This window comes from Carettochelys insculpta, chromosome 2, assembly GCF_033958435.1.
Source record: "Carettochelys insculpta isolate YL-2023 chromosome 2, ASM3395843v1, whole genome shotgun sequence".
NCBI lineage: Eukaryota > Metazoa > Chordata > Testudines > Carettochelyidae > Carettochelys > Carettochelys insculpta.
The window spans coordinates 212,430,355-212,448,677 of NC_134138.1; the positions used below are offsets into that span (position 1 = coordinate 212,430,355).

At 44.1% G+C, this 18,323-nt stretch overlaps 1 protein-coding gene across 3 annotated transcripts in view; it reads right to left on the reverse strand.

The window, feature by feature from the left end:
- The window catches only part of PLCL2 (phospholipase C like 2), a 164,178-nt gene that overhangs the window by 63,864 nt on the left and 81,991 nt on the right, over positions 1-18,323 (reverse strand). For 2 of the 3 annotated variants that reach the window (XM_074984498.1, XM_074984499.1), the window contains one exon: positions 3,991-6,477. In XM_074984498.1, coding sequence (XP_074840599.1) covers positions 3,991-6,477 — 2,487 coding nt within the window. Of the gene's footprint in view, positions 1-621; positions 680-3,990; positions 6,478-18,323 lie in introns of those variants that run through there. The other variant, XM_074984500.1, reaches the window with a different exon arrangement.

Below are 18,323 nucleotides of genomic sequence, written 5' to 3' on the forward strand. Positions count from 1 at the left end.
AAGTGTTGGTAAAGCTGCTAGACAATACTAACCTCCCATGATTTGGCAAATACTCTCATTCAGCACTGGTCAGGTCCCCAGGGTACCAGATTAGAGAGTTTCAATGCATACTAACTTCAAACTTTCAAAAACTATAAAAACAGACTACTAATCCATGTTGATTGAACAAGATTCTGGAAAGCTCTGAAAGTTATTTACAATATTTTTTAAATCAAATTGCTTAAATGTTATGTGCTGAATGTCACATATAAACTTCGTAAGGCAGAAAAGACAAGTCAGTCCATTTGTAACTTTAAACATACATATTATATGTCATCATCCTCCAGACATGCTGAGGATCTGCTGGCTCCCACTTGGTGATGCCAGAATGCCGCACTCCATTAGTATTATCACACTATCCCAGAACTTCACTTTGATGAACTTCTATGAGTATTTGTTAATCTCCATATTGTACATTTTCAAGAGTTTATAGTATTCTGATTTCACATTGTGTAGGCAATAGCATAAAATATGTTTAAACTTAAGAAACTTTGCAATACTGTAAAAGTCAGGCATTTATCTTAATCCTATAAAATGATTCCAGTCTCCATGATGGGAGCGTTCTCACCACCACAGTGAATTTAGGGTTGTTGCACCAAGTGGGAGGTGGCGATCTGTGGCAAGTCTAGAGTTTGTGCACCTGTAAGAGAAAAACAGTAAGTTTAAGTTACAAATGTTCCAAGTGCTTCTCATGTCTTCAACATTTGGGATATTCTGGACATATTTTACAGCATGACATGTTTATGTCTTGAACCTCGTTTTTATTTTCCAAAAGCCCTCATACTAACAGAGGCATGGAAAGTGGTATTACTGTAAATGGGAATCACGGCTTAAACACCATTGGCCACTTTTAGCAGATAATTTGTATCAAGTTCACCTCAACCTATGTTTCAACAAACATATCATACACACATTTGTATGCACAAATTATTTCCAGCACAGTGTTTGGTATATCACTCAATTATTAAAATATCCATTTTTAACTGTGAGAGTAGACAGTGGAAATACTTGCCAAAAGTCATTTCAGATTATCTAGTACTGAGAATTTTTAATAGAAGTTTAGGCTTTTTTCTTTAAAAAAAATGTTGCAGGAATCATTTTGGGGAGGTTCTATGGCCTGTGTTTTATAGGAGGTCAAACTTGCTGATCACACTGGCTCTTTCTGGCCTTCAAACCTATGAATTTTACCTTCTAAGAATACGCTTTCCCTGTTTAGCAAACCAAGCCTATTTATAATAATTAGATTTGAATTTCGTAAAATAATAAAATATCTGAAAAAACAAGCCTTATATTGCTTTTCATTCACAGACCACAGACTTTATAAATGTGGATAAGCATTGCAAACAGCAGTTTTACAGAAAAGGAAACTAAAGACCCAGGTAAGTAAAGTGGCTTGTCTGAGGGCACACAGCAAGTCAGTCTCAGGACAATGAGTAGAATTCAGGTCTCCTGACTGCCAGTTTCGTGGGTTATCTATTAGGTCATGCTGACTTCCATGATTCTCTGCTATGCCAAGCCACACGGGCGGTCTATCCAATGGTGTCCAACATGCTAGCATGAAACCACATATAGCTATTTGGCCAGTTGAGTGTGACTAGTAGATTTGAACAAAAATATATTTTCACAATAATGTAGTCTGCTTTAGCAGTAGCCACTTTTGTGACTATAAGCATTACTATAAACTACAATAGCTACTTCTTCAGAACTATATCATATTCAGTATAATCAGTGACAGCATGCACTTAGCTGTGACAGCAATACCAGCTTTTGAACTACTAACACAGTGCATATTGCTGACTACAGAAAAAAACCTATAGATACATAAAGGGATTATAATGACTACAAACAAAATCTTAACGTAGTTCATTATACTCTTATATGTACTTTATTTAATTGAAAAGTATTTCATGAAATAATTAAAAGCGCTAGACAACTGACATTGTCTTTCTAGCTGAAATAATGTGTGCATATATCCTGGCAGTCACAGTAGTAAATGGGCATGTAATTAAGAAATTAAACCATTTCAAATTCAATAATTGTAACATTTTGCAATTGTCTTTATTTTAATATATTTGTTCATTTATTATTCAGGCCATCTTATACAGTGTGTAACACAGATCATATTACAATTTAATTTTTATAGACACATTATGCAAATCTGTCAGGTAAATTCTTCAAAATCAGCATTCTGTTATTCAGCTAACTATATCCCTCTTGGGAACATTCCAGGTATGCTACTCATAAAATGGTAGATGTAAGTGCATCTTTCAAAGTAACAAAATGAAATGCCATACAAGGAAATTCCTTCCAATGCACTGACCCTGAAAACCCTAATAAATTACATTGTTCAAAAACACACCATTTTAAAAATCAAATAACATGCTAGTAACAAGCATACCTTCTTATTGTATATTCAACTGTTAGATCCAGGTTATCTTAAGGCACTTTAAAAATATCTCATACCCTGTACACAATGGAATTACAGCCTTTCATTAATTATAGATTAAATTAATATCTAGTTTGTAATAGGAATCTCATTTACCAGACATAATCATGCCTCCACTTTTTGCTTGTGATCTTTGTGTATAATAATGTTGTTGGCATAAATCATACTGAATGGAAAAGGGAAAACTGCAGGAGAATGGATGCAAATTCATAAGAAAAAGCATGCAATGTGATGCAAATCCATCAATTAAGACAATAAAAATTCTTATTCTATCATCCACTTAAACTATATTCATCTTGGGGACTTTTCCAGGTATGCTAGTAACGAATTCTGAAGATGTGAATGCACCTTTCAAAATAACAGAATGAAATGCACAAAAGAAAATTCCTTCCCAAGCACTGCCCCTAAAACCTTAATAAAATTACATTTTTCAAAAATACACCAATTCTGAAAATTAAAACAGTGTGTCAATTGTGAGCACACCTTCTTATGATGCAGCTCTTAGATTCAGGTTATCCTTGACTAAGACACCTTAAAAATATGCTAGTCTGTATACAATGGAGTAACAGCCCTTCCTTAACTTCAGATTAAATTCATATCTAAACTGCAATTTGAATCTTATTTGCCAATCCTAATCATGCAACCACATTTTGAAGTCTTGCTGTATAGCTATGTTCTTAGTATAAATCATACTGAATGGAATGAGGAAGCTGCAGAAGACTGGATATAATTCATAGGAACAAGTGTACTCTTTAAAGTTTGCAGTACTATTGAAATCTTTCAATAATAACAGCTTTCAACATGTCTTCATTCATAAATAAAAGTTACCTGCACCGATACACAGGAATTCTATACAGTTAAAAGTTTTATCAAAATATTAATCTTTAATATTTAATCTTGACACTTCTCTCCATTCTGTTGCAGATCAGCTGTTCTTGTAGGAGGAGCCTAATCAACGTCCAAAAGATGCAATCTAGTATTGGGATCTCAACCCAGCATTTCAGCCTTACGCTATTTTCTATCACTCACAGATACTCTATGTTTGTCATTGAAATCTACAAAACACTCTCCTGAAGGGAAAAATATTAACTCCATCCCTATTTAATGTGTTTGTTGTACACTAGTGCTCCTTTGGATACTGGGAAGGGAAGGCTCTCTTTGAAAGCACTGCTATGATGTCAGGAAAGTTTTCACCTCATAAAGAAAGCCACCTCACTGTTTCATTACAGGGTCCTTCAGAAAGCTTTCAGATTGGAAAGTTATTAAGCCAGTTAATAGGCTTGAATTATAGCACAAACCAGGAGTTATCGTAATAGACAATATCATTCAGCTATTGCTCAAGCAGAGTGTGTTTTTAAATTCATTTAGTGTAAAAATATGATTAATAAATACTATAAAATAAAATGAACTTTGATACAGCTATAAAACACATCCTGCAGACATATCAAAATGCAGAAGTACAACCATGGCACAAACACTGATAATTTCATCAAAAAAAATTGTACCTGCATATTTTCTCTCAGATCCGTGGCATCCCTTACAGGCTGAAGAGCATTCTTGAATACTTCGTCTATTGTTTTAATCCATAATGTTCTCAAAGAGGCATATTCCCTGGATTTCTTTCCTTTCCTCACCGAGAGGCCACGTTTATGAGGTTTCCCACCACCCCTTCGATTAGTAATGGCAACATGCACAAACAAGGAAGCATGTGCTAAAATATCTCCAGTTAAAGACTGCAAAGGAACATGCCGATAACCTGTTTGTAAACATTCAAAGGGAATTGTGTACTGCCCAATAAATTCATCCCCAATGTAATCATCATCTAGTACTACAAAACGCACCACAGCTAATTCAGGAAGATTAATTTGAAATTCAAAACTTTCATCAAAAATTGGATTGTCTCCATTTTGATGCACAGTTTTCGTCCTTCGCTCTGCACAGTCTGCTGGGATTCCATGAATTTCTACATAAACATAAGGATCTACAACATCACCTTTGGCACCTGACCCTTTGGGTTTAGGAAAGTTTTGTCCACTAATAATTTTAACGTGAAGAAGTTGAGGTGAAACTCCAGGTACAGTATCTTTTGTATTTGCACTGAAGAAGGATACTTCCTCTCGCATGATAGCAGGACGAAGGACATAGCCACAGTTCCCATTTTGTCGAAACCAACCAATGTTAAGATCCATCATTAAACCAGGTGTCTGAAAGTTCATGGCTACAATCTGACAACCACATTTCCAAAAATCCTGGGGATTCATATTACTAGAGTCAATCCTCATAGGGCTAGGAAAAACCCTAGCAAGAAAACGTTTGTTGTAATTTACAAAGTCTCCTGGATTTTCATTAGCATATTTACTAGCAAGCACTTCATTAAATGAACAAACTTCCCAATACTTCTGGAGCTGAAATGAGACTTGAAACTCTTTGAACTGAACTGATTTACATATGCTTACCAACTCAGAAAGCTCTTTGCAAAGCAGAAATCGTTTCACTGGCACAGTGTTCTGTTGTTCTGCACCCTCTTTCCCTACTCTTTGTGACATTTCTGCTCCTTCGTCTTCATCTGTAACATCTCCTTCTAGCCCAGAACAATTAGAGGAAAGCTTCTTTGCTTTAATTAGTATTTTCCCTTTAAGTGAGTCAGGTGAGGGAAGATAAGACTCTTCTGTGTTTGGAGACTGTGTGTGTAGTTTGTCCCCCAAAATTTTCTTCATGTGTTGAACCATCACTTTCTGCTGCTTAATAGAACAATGATTTTCTAAACACAAAATAAGAGGGTATTCCGAAGCAAAAAATGCATACTTGTTAATAATATCAATTACGCTGCGGAAGACTATTTGTGATGTCATCGTATGCCCTGTATAAATTACAGGCTCATTATCTGGACCATCCCAAACATCTAATTCAACACTTCGGCAACCCATTTTTAGAGCACGAATATATCCTGTGATATCAGATGGACCTCGGAACTGGTCCTCTATCAAGTACGTATTGTGAGATGAGTTTATGAAATAGTGGGATAAGGGCTGTTTCATATCTTGACAAACCTTTTTATGCTCTGGATCAAATATATGACAGTCAGGTGAAGTAAGATAATTAGTAAAACCATCTATGGAAAGCCAGCCTTTTACCTGGCCCTCTTTTGAGGGTTCATATTTGTGAATAATTTCAAGGCTAATTTCTTCTGTGACATGTGCCATTCCCTGTTCTGCTTCTAAAAACATCATAAGGTCCTTGGTATCTAGGAATTCTTTATTGCTTGAAAACTGAACCAATAAGAAGTAGATTTCAGGTCGGGTACAAAGCTCATGGAAAACTTCAATAAATTCTTCCTTTGTGACTTCAGTACCAGTTTTGTTCTTGGATCTATGCAACTCTTTGAACTTTAGCTCAATTTTACTTGTTTTTAAACCAGGATTTAATTTTTTTATAAACTGCACAGCTTTACACAGGGCTATATGTCCAAAATTATCTATGTCAGTTTCACTGAACATTTGTGAAACCCATGAAGTCCGCATAATATCTTGGCTACTTTCTATCATATCCAAAGTATGTTTTCCATAAGAAATTAGGTATCTTAGCCCAGTTACCCAAATGTTTGCAATGTCTGCTGAATTAGCAACAAGATCTAGAGACTCATAGTTATCTCCATAAATAATGGAAAATGCACAGTCTTCTGATATCTGGTCATAAATTCCATTACTGCGGAATATATCTGTATTTTTTCCTGTTCTTACTTCTTTGATTGATTTAATATCAATCTTTGCTTTTTCCGAATCCTTCTTTGAAGGTTCCCAATGCAGGGATTGCATATCTGCATCTAAAAGGAAATATCGATGATATACTCTAGAGTTGGACCGAACCTTTTTGAGCTCAGAGCCTTCAACCATTGCATTAATACAGTCACTTGCACTACTGATCTTCTTCTCAGTTGGCATGCTGCTAAATGACACAGTCTTTTTCCGTTCTCTCTTTTGTTTTGTACCATCCTAAAAGGGATAAAAAAGGCAGTATGAGCTCGTTGATACACAATGTTAAAAAAAAATTCAAAGTTCAAAATTAACTGAGGAAAATCTAAAGAAGATAAATTAGACAATAAAACTTTTGACACCAAAAATGCAAAATCTAACATGCTAACGATTGCTTAATGAAATGGTCCCAAACTCAATTTACCATAGGGATAGTGCCAGTCCTCAAATCCTCCTAATGAACCAGCTGGCTCCCCTATGCTGGCAGTGGCTCTAGGGAGGTCAGGGGTGGAGTCTCTATGCGCTTCCCCCAGTGTGTACCCTGGCATTGCCTATTGCCTTCAAGCAATTTAAACCCCCGTGGAACTTCTGGTGCCAGACACTTACTGTTGCCCTGTTTCAGGCCGCACTGGTAATCCCCAAGTCTGCATCCCTTAATAAAGGGGACTTGAGCAAAGGGATACAAAGCAGGCAGGGGAGAGCACAGAGCAGGGGCAGAGCTGGGACTTGGTTTAGGGGAAGGGTATGGACACATAATACCAGGGCCACAGGGACTCACATGGCCAGATTGTGAAACTGCTCACACGATAGATGGTCTGCAAGCTATGAGTTTGAGACACCTGGCTTAGAAATTGTGTTTGCATAACTATGTATCTGGGATTTTTAATTTTTTTTTTTTTTACTAAATTTAGGATTTGTATGTCCACAAAATTTAACAAAAAAGGTTTTAAAAGTAAAAATATTCATATTCTAATAGCAGCCTGGTGAATCAGATTCCTGGTGTTCTGCTTAAGAGATTGTGGGAAGTAATGTGCCCCCACCCCTCATCTTGAGCCCTGATGCGGTCCTTATAATCCTTCCCACTGAACTTCCCTGATGCACATCCTTCCCAATCTGAACTGGAGAAATTTTCCACTAGCCACATGTAGCTGCTTTAAGGAAGCTAAATGATTTTAGCAGACAAAGTCTGATGGAGCATACAGAGGTGTACAGCAGTGATTTGGGGTGGGGTGTGGGGATAATCTTTGCAAGATGACTAAGTTTTAGAACACTGGTACGCAACCTGTGGCCCACATAAAGCTCTTCACAGTAAGCCACTGGTCGGCTGAGAGACAATTTATTTACTTTGAGCATCTGCAGGCACAGTCCCCTGGCTGATCTCAGTGATTGTTTGTTTTTTCCAGGCAATGCAGGAAGCAGAGGCCAGCATGTCTCTGGCCTGCCACCTTTTGCAGATCCCACTGATCAGAAACTGCAAACCGTTGCAACTGAGAGCTGTGGAGGTCTTGCTTGTGGTGGTTCAACATAAACAAATTGCCATAGGAACATAAGAACAGCCATACTGGGTCAGATCAAAGGTCCATCCAGCCCAGTAACCCGTCTGCCGACAGTGGCCAATGCCAGGTGCCCCAGAGAAGGAGAACAGAAGACAATGATCAAGTGATTTATCTCCTGCCATCCATCTCAGGCCCTTGTACTGAAGGCGAGGGCACCATACTTTACCCCTGGCTAATAGTCATTTATGGACCTAACCTGCAAAAATTTATCGAGCTCTTTTTTAAACCCTAATAGAGTCCTGGCCTTCATAGCCTCCTCCGGCAAGGAGTTCCACAGGCTGACTGTGTGCTGTGTGAAGAAAAATTTCCTTTTATTAGTTTTGAACCTACTACCCATCAATTTCATTTGGTGTCCCCTAGTTCTTGTATTATGGGAAAAGGTAAATAATTCTCCTATATTCACTTTCTCCACACCATTTATGATTTTATATACCTCTATCATATCGCCCCTCAATCGCCTCTTTTCCAGACTGAAAAGTCCCAGTCTCTCTAGCCTCTCCCCATATGGGACCCGTTCCAAACCCCTAATCATCTTAGTCGCCCTTTTCTGAACCTTTTCTAATGCCAATATATCTTTTTTGAGGTGAGCAGACCACATCTGCACGCAGTACTCAAGATGTGGGCGTACCATAGTTTTATATAGGGGAAGTATGATATTCTTTGTCTTATTTTCTATCCCTTTTTTAATAATTCCTAACATCCTATTTGCTTTACTAACTGCCGCTGCACACTGCGTGGATGTCTTCAGAGAACTATCCACTATAACTCCAAGATCCCTTTCCTGATCTGTCGCAGCTAAATTTGACCCCATCATGTTGTACGTGTAATTTGGGTTATTTTTTCCAATGTGCATTACCTTACACTTACCCACATTAAATTTCATTTGCCATTTTGCTGCCCAATCACTCAGTTTGCTGAGATCTTTTTGTAGTTCTTCACAATCCCTTTTGGTTTTGACTGTCCTGAACAAGGTGGTGTCATCTGCAAACTTTGCCACCTCACTGCTTGCCTCATTTTCCAGATCATTGATGAACAAGTTGAACAGGATGGGTCCCAGGACCGACCCCTGGGGAACACCACCAGTTACCCCCCTCCATTGTGAAAATTTACCATTTATTCCAACCCTTTGTTTTCTGTCTTTTAACCAATTCCCGATCCATGAAAGGATCTTTCCTCCTATCCCATGACCACCTAATTTACATAAAAGCCTTTGGTGTGGGACCATGTCAAAGGCTTTCTGGAAATCTAGGTATATTATGTCCATGGGGTGTCCCTTGTCCGCATGTTTATTAACCCCTTCAAAGAATTCTAATAGATTAGTTAGACACGACTTCCCTCTGCAGAAACCATGCTGACTTTTGCCCAACAATTTGTGCTCTTCTACGTGCCTTGCAATTTTATTCTTTGCTATTGTTTCTACTAATTTGCCTGGTACTGAAGTTAGACTTATCGGTCTATAATTGCCAGGGTCTCCTCTAGAGCCTTTTTTAAATATTGGCGTTATATTGGCCATCTTCCAGTCATTGGGTACCGAAGCGGATTTAAAGGATAGGTTAACAAACCACTGTTAATAACTCCGCAATTTCACATTTGAGTTCTTTCAGAACCCTTGGGTGAATACCGTCTGGTCCTGGAGACCTGTTACTATTCAGCTTATCAATTAACTCCAAAACCTCCTCTAATGTCACTTCAATCTGGGAGAGTTCCTCAGATTTGTCACCTAAAAAGGCTGGCTCAGATTTAGGAACCTCTGTAACATCCTCAGCCGTGAAGACTGAAGCAAAGAAATCATTTAATCGCTCCGCAATGGCACTGTCTTCCTTGATCGCTCCTTTTATATCTTTATCGTCCAAGGGCCCCACTGCTTTTTTAGTGGGCTTCCTGCTTCTAATGTATTTAAAAAACATTTTGCTATCATTTTTTGAATTTTTGGCTAGCTGTTCCTCAAAATCTTTTTTAGCTTTTCTTACTACATTATGACACTTAATTTGGGAGTGTTTGTGTTCCTTTCTATTTTCATCACTAGGATTTGACTTCCACTTTTTAAAAGCTGCCCTTTTCTCTCTCACTGCCTTTTTAACATGGCTGTTAAGCCATGGTGGTTCTTTGTTAGGTCTCTTACTGTGTTTTTTTATTTGGGGTATACATTTAAGTTGGGCCTCTAGTATGGTGTCTTTAAACAGTTTCCATGCAGCTTCCAGGGATTTTAGTTTAATTACTCTACCTTTTAGTTTCTGTTTAACTAGCTTCCTCATTTTAGTGTAATTCCCCTTTTTGAAATTAAATGCCAGAGTGTTTGACTGCTGCGGTGTTCTTCCCAACACAGGAATATTAAAAGTTATTATATTGTGGTCACTATTTCCAAGCGGTCCAGTAACAGTTACCTCTTGGACCAGATCCTGCATTCCAGTCAGGACTAGATCGAGAATTGACTCTCCCCTTGTGGGCTCCTGTACTAGCTGCTCCAAGAAGCAGTCATTTAAGGCATCAAGAAATTTAATCTCTGAATCCCGTCCTGAGGTGACATGCACCCAATCAATATGGGGATAATTGAAATCTCCTATTACTACTGTGTTTTTTATTTTGATAGCCTCTTTAATCTCCCTTAACATTTCAGCATCACTATCACTGTCCTGGTTAGATGGTCGGTAATATATTCCTAATGCCATATTCATATTAGAGGAATGAATTGTTATCCATAATGATTCTATGGAACATTTTGATTCCTTTAGGATTTTTACTTCATTTGATTCTATATTATCCTTCACATATAGTACCACTCCGCCACCCGCACGACCTGTTCTGTCTTTCCGATATAATTTATATCCCGGTATGATAGTGTCCCACTGATTGTCCTCATTCCACCATGTTTCTGTGATGCCTATTATGTCAACTTCCTCCTTTGATATGAGGTATTGCAGTTCACCCATCTTATTAGACAGACTCCTAGCATTTGTGTAAAAGCACGTTAAAAAACTACCACTATTTATATGTCCGCCTTTCACAGACGCGTTGGATTTTTTTATATGCGATTGTTTCACATCTGATCTTGCCCATATATTATTTCCCACTTTCCCTATCTGACTAACTTCTAGGGAATCCCTATCTATGGAGCCTCGTGTAAGAGAAGTCTCCGTCCGATCCACGTGCTCCCCTGCACCAATCCGCTTTCCCCCACCTCTTAGTTTAAAAACTGCTCCCACACATCCCACCAGCAGCTTACCTTGATGGATTCCACCTCTGTTTTAGAAGGTATCACAAAAGAGGGGTATTTTAAGGAAGAATTTGAAGTGGGACAGGTGAAAGCATAAAGGATCAGGTTGGGAAGGTAGGCAACAGTGGTTCAGCCTTATTCTTAGAACAAAGATTTACCCACCATTTTCCTTAAACACTAATTACTGAAGAAAATGAATTTTGAAAGAAAAACATCACCACTCAGTCAGCTCCAATGGAACTTTGTATCTAGTTTAAGTTCACCTGAATGACAATAACCTAGTGCAAAATTTAACAAGTTTCAAAACCGAAATGACTACAGTGAACCCTAAGAAGTTGGATTTTGATTTGCACTTAACTTGCATTAATGCAAATTAAGTGCAAATTGAAACACTCTCCCCCATTACTGCCCCAGTCCCCAGCTCCTTCAGCTGAGAGAGCCCGGCAGGTACACAATGCTTGCAGCAGAGTTTCTCCCAGCTGGGAGAAACCACACTGCAAGCAGCTGTGTGCCCCCCAGCCTGAAGAAGCCAGGGGCGTATGGGGGAAGTTGACAGCTGGAGATGGTGACCACGCTACTTCTCCCAGCCAAGGGAAGCAGGTGGCTGGAACAGCGGCAGAGTGCTGCTGTTCCCCAGCTTCCTCCAGCTGGTGGAAGCCAGTGAGCATTAGGGCTCTGCAGAGGCTCCAGCTGCCCACTCCCCCAGCTAGTGAATTCTGGGGATCTCCCTCCCCCCAATTTACACAAAAGTTGATTTATGTGGAGGTTGCCCAGGATGCAACCTCCGTGTAAATCGAGGGATTACTGTTCATGTATTCTTTATCTTGCATAATTCAGACAAAAATTTTCTAGCAATGTTTGGAAAATGGTCACGTCTTCCACAGCAGTTAAACTTCTTGTAAAGGTACCTCTGTCTTATGGTGTGGACCAGTGTTGCAGCAACTGATCCACTGGCCATTGATTTGATGCATCTGATGTAGATGTGGTAAATCCTTCTGAGCTCATAAACAACTTCCATTTAATATCTGGAGATAATGCGTGTGTATATGTATATAGTTCTCTTTGTAACACATTTCAGTGAATTGATGCTGGTACTCCACCAAAACAATTAGAGTAGCTGGCCTTGACATGAAAGCAGCCTCCACTGATGTGGAAAGCGCAAGATGTGATGGTATGCTGACTTCAGCTATGCAAACAGCATAGCTGAACTAGTTCAATGGCAGCCCATAGCGTAGACTGAGCCTGAGTTCCAATATATTTTTCCCCATGGAAGAAGTTTCTGAAATTACATATCATGAACAGCAATTTTTTTTTATTTGTATAATACACTCATCCCTCACTATACAAGTACAACTGGTTCCCAAATTTCTGCTCATAGGCGAAAACTCATAAGAGCAACACTAAACCCCCATTAAAATACGTGTAAAAGTCTCCAGTTAATTCCAACCCCTTGTAACTTGATATAAACCAGTTGAGTTTAGGTACCTTTCTGATGTATTTGAATAATCTGGCACCAGAAATAGGATGTAGTGTTTGTATGTAGAGCAGGGATTCTCAACCCATGAGTTGTGACCCAAACATAGGTCCCATTAGATTTCTTAAAGGTCGCCCGTTGGGCAGTTCCCAGCTGCATGTGGCTGTTAAAGAAGCCATTTGCAGTTTCTGAACACTGCTGCCTCACGCAGATACCTGTCAACAGAGATACCTGCCATCTCCAGCAACTCTCTATCACTAGGGATAGCAGTTACCTTATGCCTTGGTGCTGAAACCTTAACATGTGAGTTAATTGCTGGGAGCTGGAGGGCTGGGGGAGCCACCCAGCCTGGCAGCCCTGATGAAGAGGCTGTGGGAGGAGGAGGAAGAGTGTAAGGCTGGAGCTGTTGAGGGATACAAGGTGGGTATAAGACTGGGGGAAGTTTGGGGCTACGGGGGGGTTGTAAGGCTGGGGGCAGTCTAATGGTGCGAGCAGTTTGGGGATGCTGGGAGGGTATAAGCCTGGGGGCAGTTTGTGGCTGCTGAGGGGGTCTAAGGCTGGGGGTGGTTTGGAATCTTGGAGGGGGGAGATTTAAAACCTGGCTGCGAGTGAGGTCTGCAGGACAGGCGGGGGAAGACTAATACAGTAAACCCTCGAGTTAGCCAGGGGTTGTTCCTGAAACCTCTGCATATCTTGAATTTTCCTGTAAGGGGAGGGGAGCCAGGAACCACCAGGGCTGGTCAGTTGCCTGGCTCCCAGAGTGGCAGGAGCTGGGAACAAGGAGCAGGCTGGTTCCAGTCTGCCCATGGCTTGGGGGGCCGGGAAACAGATCAGCTCATGGCTAAGAGCCTTCTCCCTCTCTTCCCCAAGCCTAAAGGCTGTCAGACAGCTGTATGTCTGAGGGAAGGGAGGGAGAAGGTTCCAGCTGTGGGTCTCCCTGCCCCCTGCCTGGGACTCCACGGCTGGCTTCACTCCAGCCATGGGGCTGCGCATCTCCCTGTCCCCTGGCCAGGGACCCCACTCATATAAGCAGAAGTTCACTCATATAGTGAACAAAGGTAGGTATATATGTTCCTCATTTTAGCAAGTACTCATTAGAAAAGTACTTATGCAAGGGATGAGTGTAATTTTTTTTTCCAGAATTGTACAGAAAAATTTTGGTGGTGTGTTTTGTTTTGTTTGGAAATCTCTTTGATTTTCATTCCTAAATATGCTAAATATGGACAGTGACAGGGGAGGATGGTGTCTTTGACTAGATTGTTGTAGCTCCGTTCAAACAGAGTATCTGAAATACAGATTCATTTCCACAGAATACATTTCCTGAAACCATTTCATATTTAGTGAAAGGACACTGACAAAAGCATGCAGTTAACAACACTCCTTAGATGGTAATCTATACATCGCTCCTAACCCAATACAGAAAATGCCTCTCCCTTCAGTGCACTTGGAAAATGCCATATCAGTTTGGCTGTGAAAATGCAAAATTTTGTTTTTCTGATTTACTATGTGAAGACATCTCACCCAGAGAATACTCTATTACAATTAGGCTATGTCTACACTAGCCCCATGCAAATGGCCATTTCGAAGTTTACTAACGAAGCTCTGAAATACATATTCAGCGCCTCATTAGCATGCGGGCGACTGCGGCACTTTGAAATTGACATGGCTCGCCGCCGCATGGCTCGTTCAGACAGGGCTCGTCCAGATGGGGCTCCTTTTCGAAGTCCCCATCTGGACGAGCCGCGCGGAGGCGAGCCGCGTCAATTTCGAAGTGCCGTGGCCGCCCGCATGCTAATGAGGTGCTGAATATGTATTTCAGCGCTTCATTAGTAAACTTCAAAATGGCCATTTGCATGGCCATTTCAAAGTTTGGAGCTAGTGTAGACACGGCCTTAGTGTTTAATACATTTAGTACTTGTAGTTCCACATTGAAAATATAAATTTATCAGACATGAAGACTTTGTGTTTAGTGACAGCAAATCTGTTTTAAGAGATCAACCATGAGACTAGAAGAAACTGGTTACCCTGCACAGGTGTAATCTACTTACAGATCAAACAAAAATGCACTGAAAAACTTATGGGATTGCTTCTTTGAGTTGGTCTTCAATTACAAGTTGTTCTTCATGTACTACATCAGATTAATACACAAGTAAGTAGCTACTGTTCCTGCCTGTACCTCACACACTGGCGGAAGAACATCACTTACATCATCACACACTAGCAGACAGTTAAAAACTTCATTTGTGTCTAGCAAATCTAATATACAATAACTAATAGCATTGCTGTTTGCATCCAGGGAAAACAAATAATTATCTTACTTCAGGAAGAGAAAATAACCTCAGCACACATTAAGAGGTTGGGGCCTCTGTCTAGATTTTTGGAAAGGGGATAGCAAGCTGGGGAGAGACTTCTGGCTGTGGCTAAACCGCAGGTGAGAATGGGGACAGTGACTCATCCCTGTTCCCCACAAGTGACAAAGAGAGAGCAGGATTACATAGGTCCATGACAGCACAGTGAAACACCATTTTAGATGGAACAGGCAGCCTAATTAAATCACATTGGATGCATCTACACTAGCAAGTACATTTAAAATTAGGATCAGAAGACCGAGTTCTTTTGAAAGAAGCCACGGAGCGTCTACGCTGACCTGGCACTCTTTCGAAATTAACTCCGAAAGAACTCCCCTGTTCTCTCAAAGGTGGTCCTCCACTCCCAGGATAGGAAAAGCAAAATTTCAAAAGGGCAAGTGTAGATGCTCTGCTCCCTCCATGGCCACAGCTGGCAGGCAGTTCCGCTGCCGCTCACAGCATAAGCAGAGCTCTATACTCCAGTATCCGGCCGCGTTTCAGGACACAGGCTCCCAGAAGCCCTCAGGCAGGCAGCAGGGAGCCCACGCTGCTGCACAGCCATTCAGCAAGGGCCGATGCTCCAGCCCGCCTACAAGCCTCCCTGGCACCATGGCCAGTGCCCCGACCCCCACCCATCGCAGGGGCCCCCCCAAGGACACCAGGGACCCCCAGCTGTGTTCCCCGACACAGTGGACCCCCCTGACGGAGCCAGAGCAGGAAGGGACAGGGACCGAGGGGGAGGACAACCCCAGACCTCCAGCCACCTGCAGGCAGCCACCACGGATCCCAGCCAGCAGCGATAATGAGGGCTCAAGCGAGGGGGCCCTCGTCATCGAAGTCTCCTTGGGCCCATCCAGCTTGGTCCCCTCAGATTGCGCCTTGCCCAAGCTCCTGGAGGAACCCACAGGTATGTACCATGCACGCGGACGGCCGCAGGGCCGGGGGAGGGGGCACGCAATCCCGCCCAGGGTGGCCACAGCCCACCCACAGGGACATCAGCCCCACGGCCCCGGCGAACCAGACAGCCCCAATGCCACAGCCTCACAGGGCCTACATGTGGCACTCAGCACCATGAAGCCCAGACAGTACTACAGGCCACCAGGCTGCAGAGGGACCGAGGGGGGCAGGGGAGAGCCAGCACTCCCACAACCCAGATGGGGAACTCCGGATGCAGTCCCTGCAGGACCACTGGAATGAGGGTGGTTCAGGGGATCCCTCACCCAGACTAATGGCCCTTTCCTCTCCCCTTATGTCTCCACAGCTCGGGCAGTTGGCAGGAGGACCAGCCCCACAACGAGGCTGGGGAGCCCAACCACGGAGGGCAAGTGGGAGCAGCCCAGCAAGGGTCTGAGGCCAGTCCCTCCGCTGGCACCACCAGGCTGGGGAGGAGGAGGCGGGAGGGGACACGGCCCACACAGCCGCCCTGAGGGAGCTGACGGGTGTCGTGTGGGAGTGGCTTGCCATGGAGTGGCAGGCACGGGACCAGGTGGCATCCAACCTGGACACCCTCACCCAGGCTGTGGTCGGCCACCTGGCCCCCGCCGCTGCTCCACTGCCGGCCACTCCTGCACGAACGCTCCCCGTCGCCTCTCCACGCCCCCCCCCCATCGCCTGTGCATCCCTCCTTCCCAGTGTTTCCTCCACTGCCCCAATCCCTCATCCCCTTGCCTCCCCCACACCTTGAGGCCCTGCTCCCTCCCCACCTCCCGCCAACCAGCCTTGTCTGCCTGGCCCACACCCTGCTGGCCAGGGCCGTCCAGCTGGAGGTCGAGCCCCCAGCCACCCACTCCCCTCATGCCGAGCCCAGTGCAGGTGAGGGAACCGCTCCTGAGCGGCGCTCTTACCTCCCTGTGCTGCCGGCCCTGGCCTGGCCCCAGCAGGGCCCCCAGACCTGGGAAGGAAGGAGTGGGCGTGGGCAATGAGGCTCCCAGCCATCAAGCCCCGTGGAGGGGTGAGGCCCCCCTACCCTGGCTCCCTGTTCGGCCTTCCCCCTCCCATGTAAATAGTTCTCCCCATTCACCTTCCCCGCTCCCATTTAAATAGTTCCCCCCACACCTGTATATAGTTCTCCCCATTAACCCTCCCCGCACATGTGTATATAGTTTCCCCCTGAATAATGAGGGGCACAGTTTTCCATTATAGTAAATGTTTATTTTTATGGTTTAGCCTGTGTCCCCTATGCATGGGTGCTGGTGGGTGTGCGTGTGTGTGCAGGGTACGAGTGGGGGAGTTACCTTGGCTCCCACTCAAAGGCCTGGTGCAGGGCCTCCCTAACACGCACCCCGTCCTGCTGGGCCTGGTGGCACGAGGCAGCAGGGGGCTGTTCGTACCCATGCCCTGCCTCGGCAGCCCACCTCTGAATATAGGGCTCATGCTTCACCTCCAGCAGGTTATGTAGGGTGCAGTAGGCCCCAATCACTGGCGGGACATTGGGGAGGCCCAGCTCAGCCTGGTGTAAAGGCATCTAAAATACCCCTTGACGCAGCCGAACGCCTGCTCAACCGTGTTCCAAGCATGGTTCAGCCGCTCGTTAAAAAGGTCCTGGCTCGGCTGGGTGGGCCCAGTGTAGGGCCGCATCAGCCAGGCCTGCAGGGTGTAGGCCACATCCACCACAATGCAGGGCAGCATCATTGTGTCCCCAATGGGGAGCTCCCGCCTTGGGATGAAGGTCCCCTTGGCCATAAAATGTCCCAGCCCCGAGTTCTGGAAGACCCTCGCATCGTGGATGCAGCCAGACCAGCCCACGTAGATGTCCTGGAACTGGCCGCTGGCATCAACCAGGGCCTGCAGGACGACTGAGTGGTAGCCCTTGCGATTGATGTAGGCCCTGCGGCTGTGCTCCAGGGCCCGGATGGTGATGTGGGTGCCATCCAGGGCCCCGAAGCAAATGGGGAAGCCCAGCTCCTGGAATCCCCGGATGGCCTCGTCCAGGTCCCTGATGCACCAGATGCCACAGGAGCACCTTGTTGATCGTCCAGACAACCTACAGGGCATAGGGGGGCATGCTCATGAGCGTGGGCTGGGGTGCGGCTTGCCCACCCATGCCTGTCCCCATCCCCACCCCTGGCCCCGGGGTGCCTGCCTGTGCCTGTGCCTGTCCCCATCCCTATCCCTGCCCCTGGGGTGCCCACCCTTCTCCCAACAGTGCCCGTTGCCAGGCTGCCCCCGCATGCAGTCTAGTTGTGAGGTGGGCATGGCTTACCTCAATGAAGATGGCCCCAACGGTGGCTTTGCCCACCCCAAACTGGTGGCCGACGGATCAGTAACTGTTCGGGGTGGCCAGCTTCCATAGGGTGATGGCCACCCTTTTCTGCAGGGGGAACGGCGTCCTCAGGTGTGTGTCCTGGTGCTGGAGGACTGGGACAAGCCAGTGGCACAGCTCACAGAATGTCCCCTTGGTCATCCTGAAGTTCTGTAGCCACCAGTCGTCGCCCCAGTCCTCCAGCACCAGCCGCTTCCACCAGTCGCTGCTTGTGGGGAAGCTCCACAGGCGG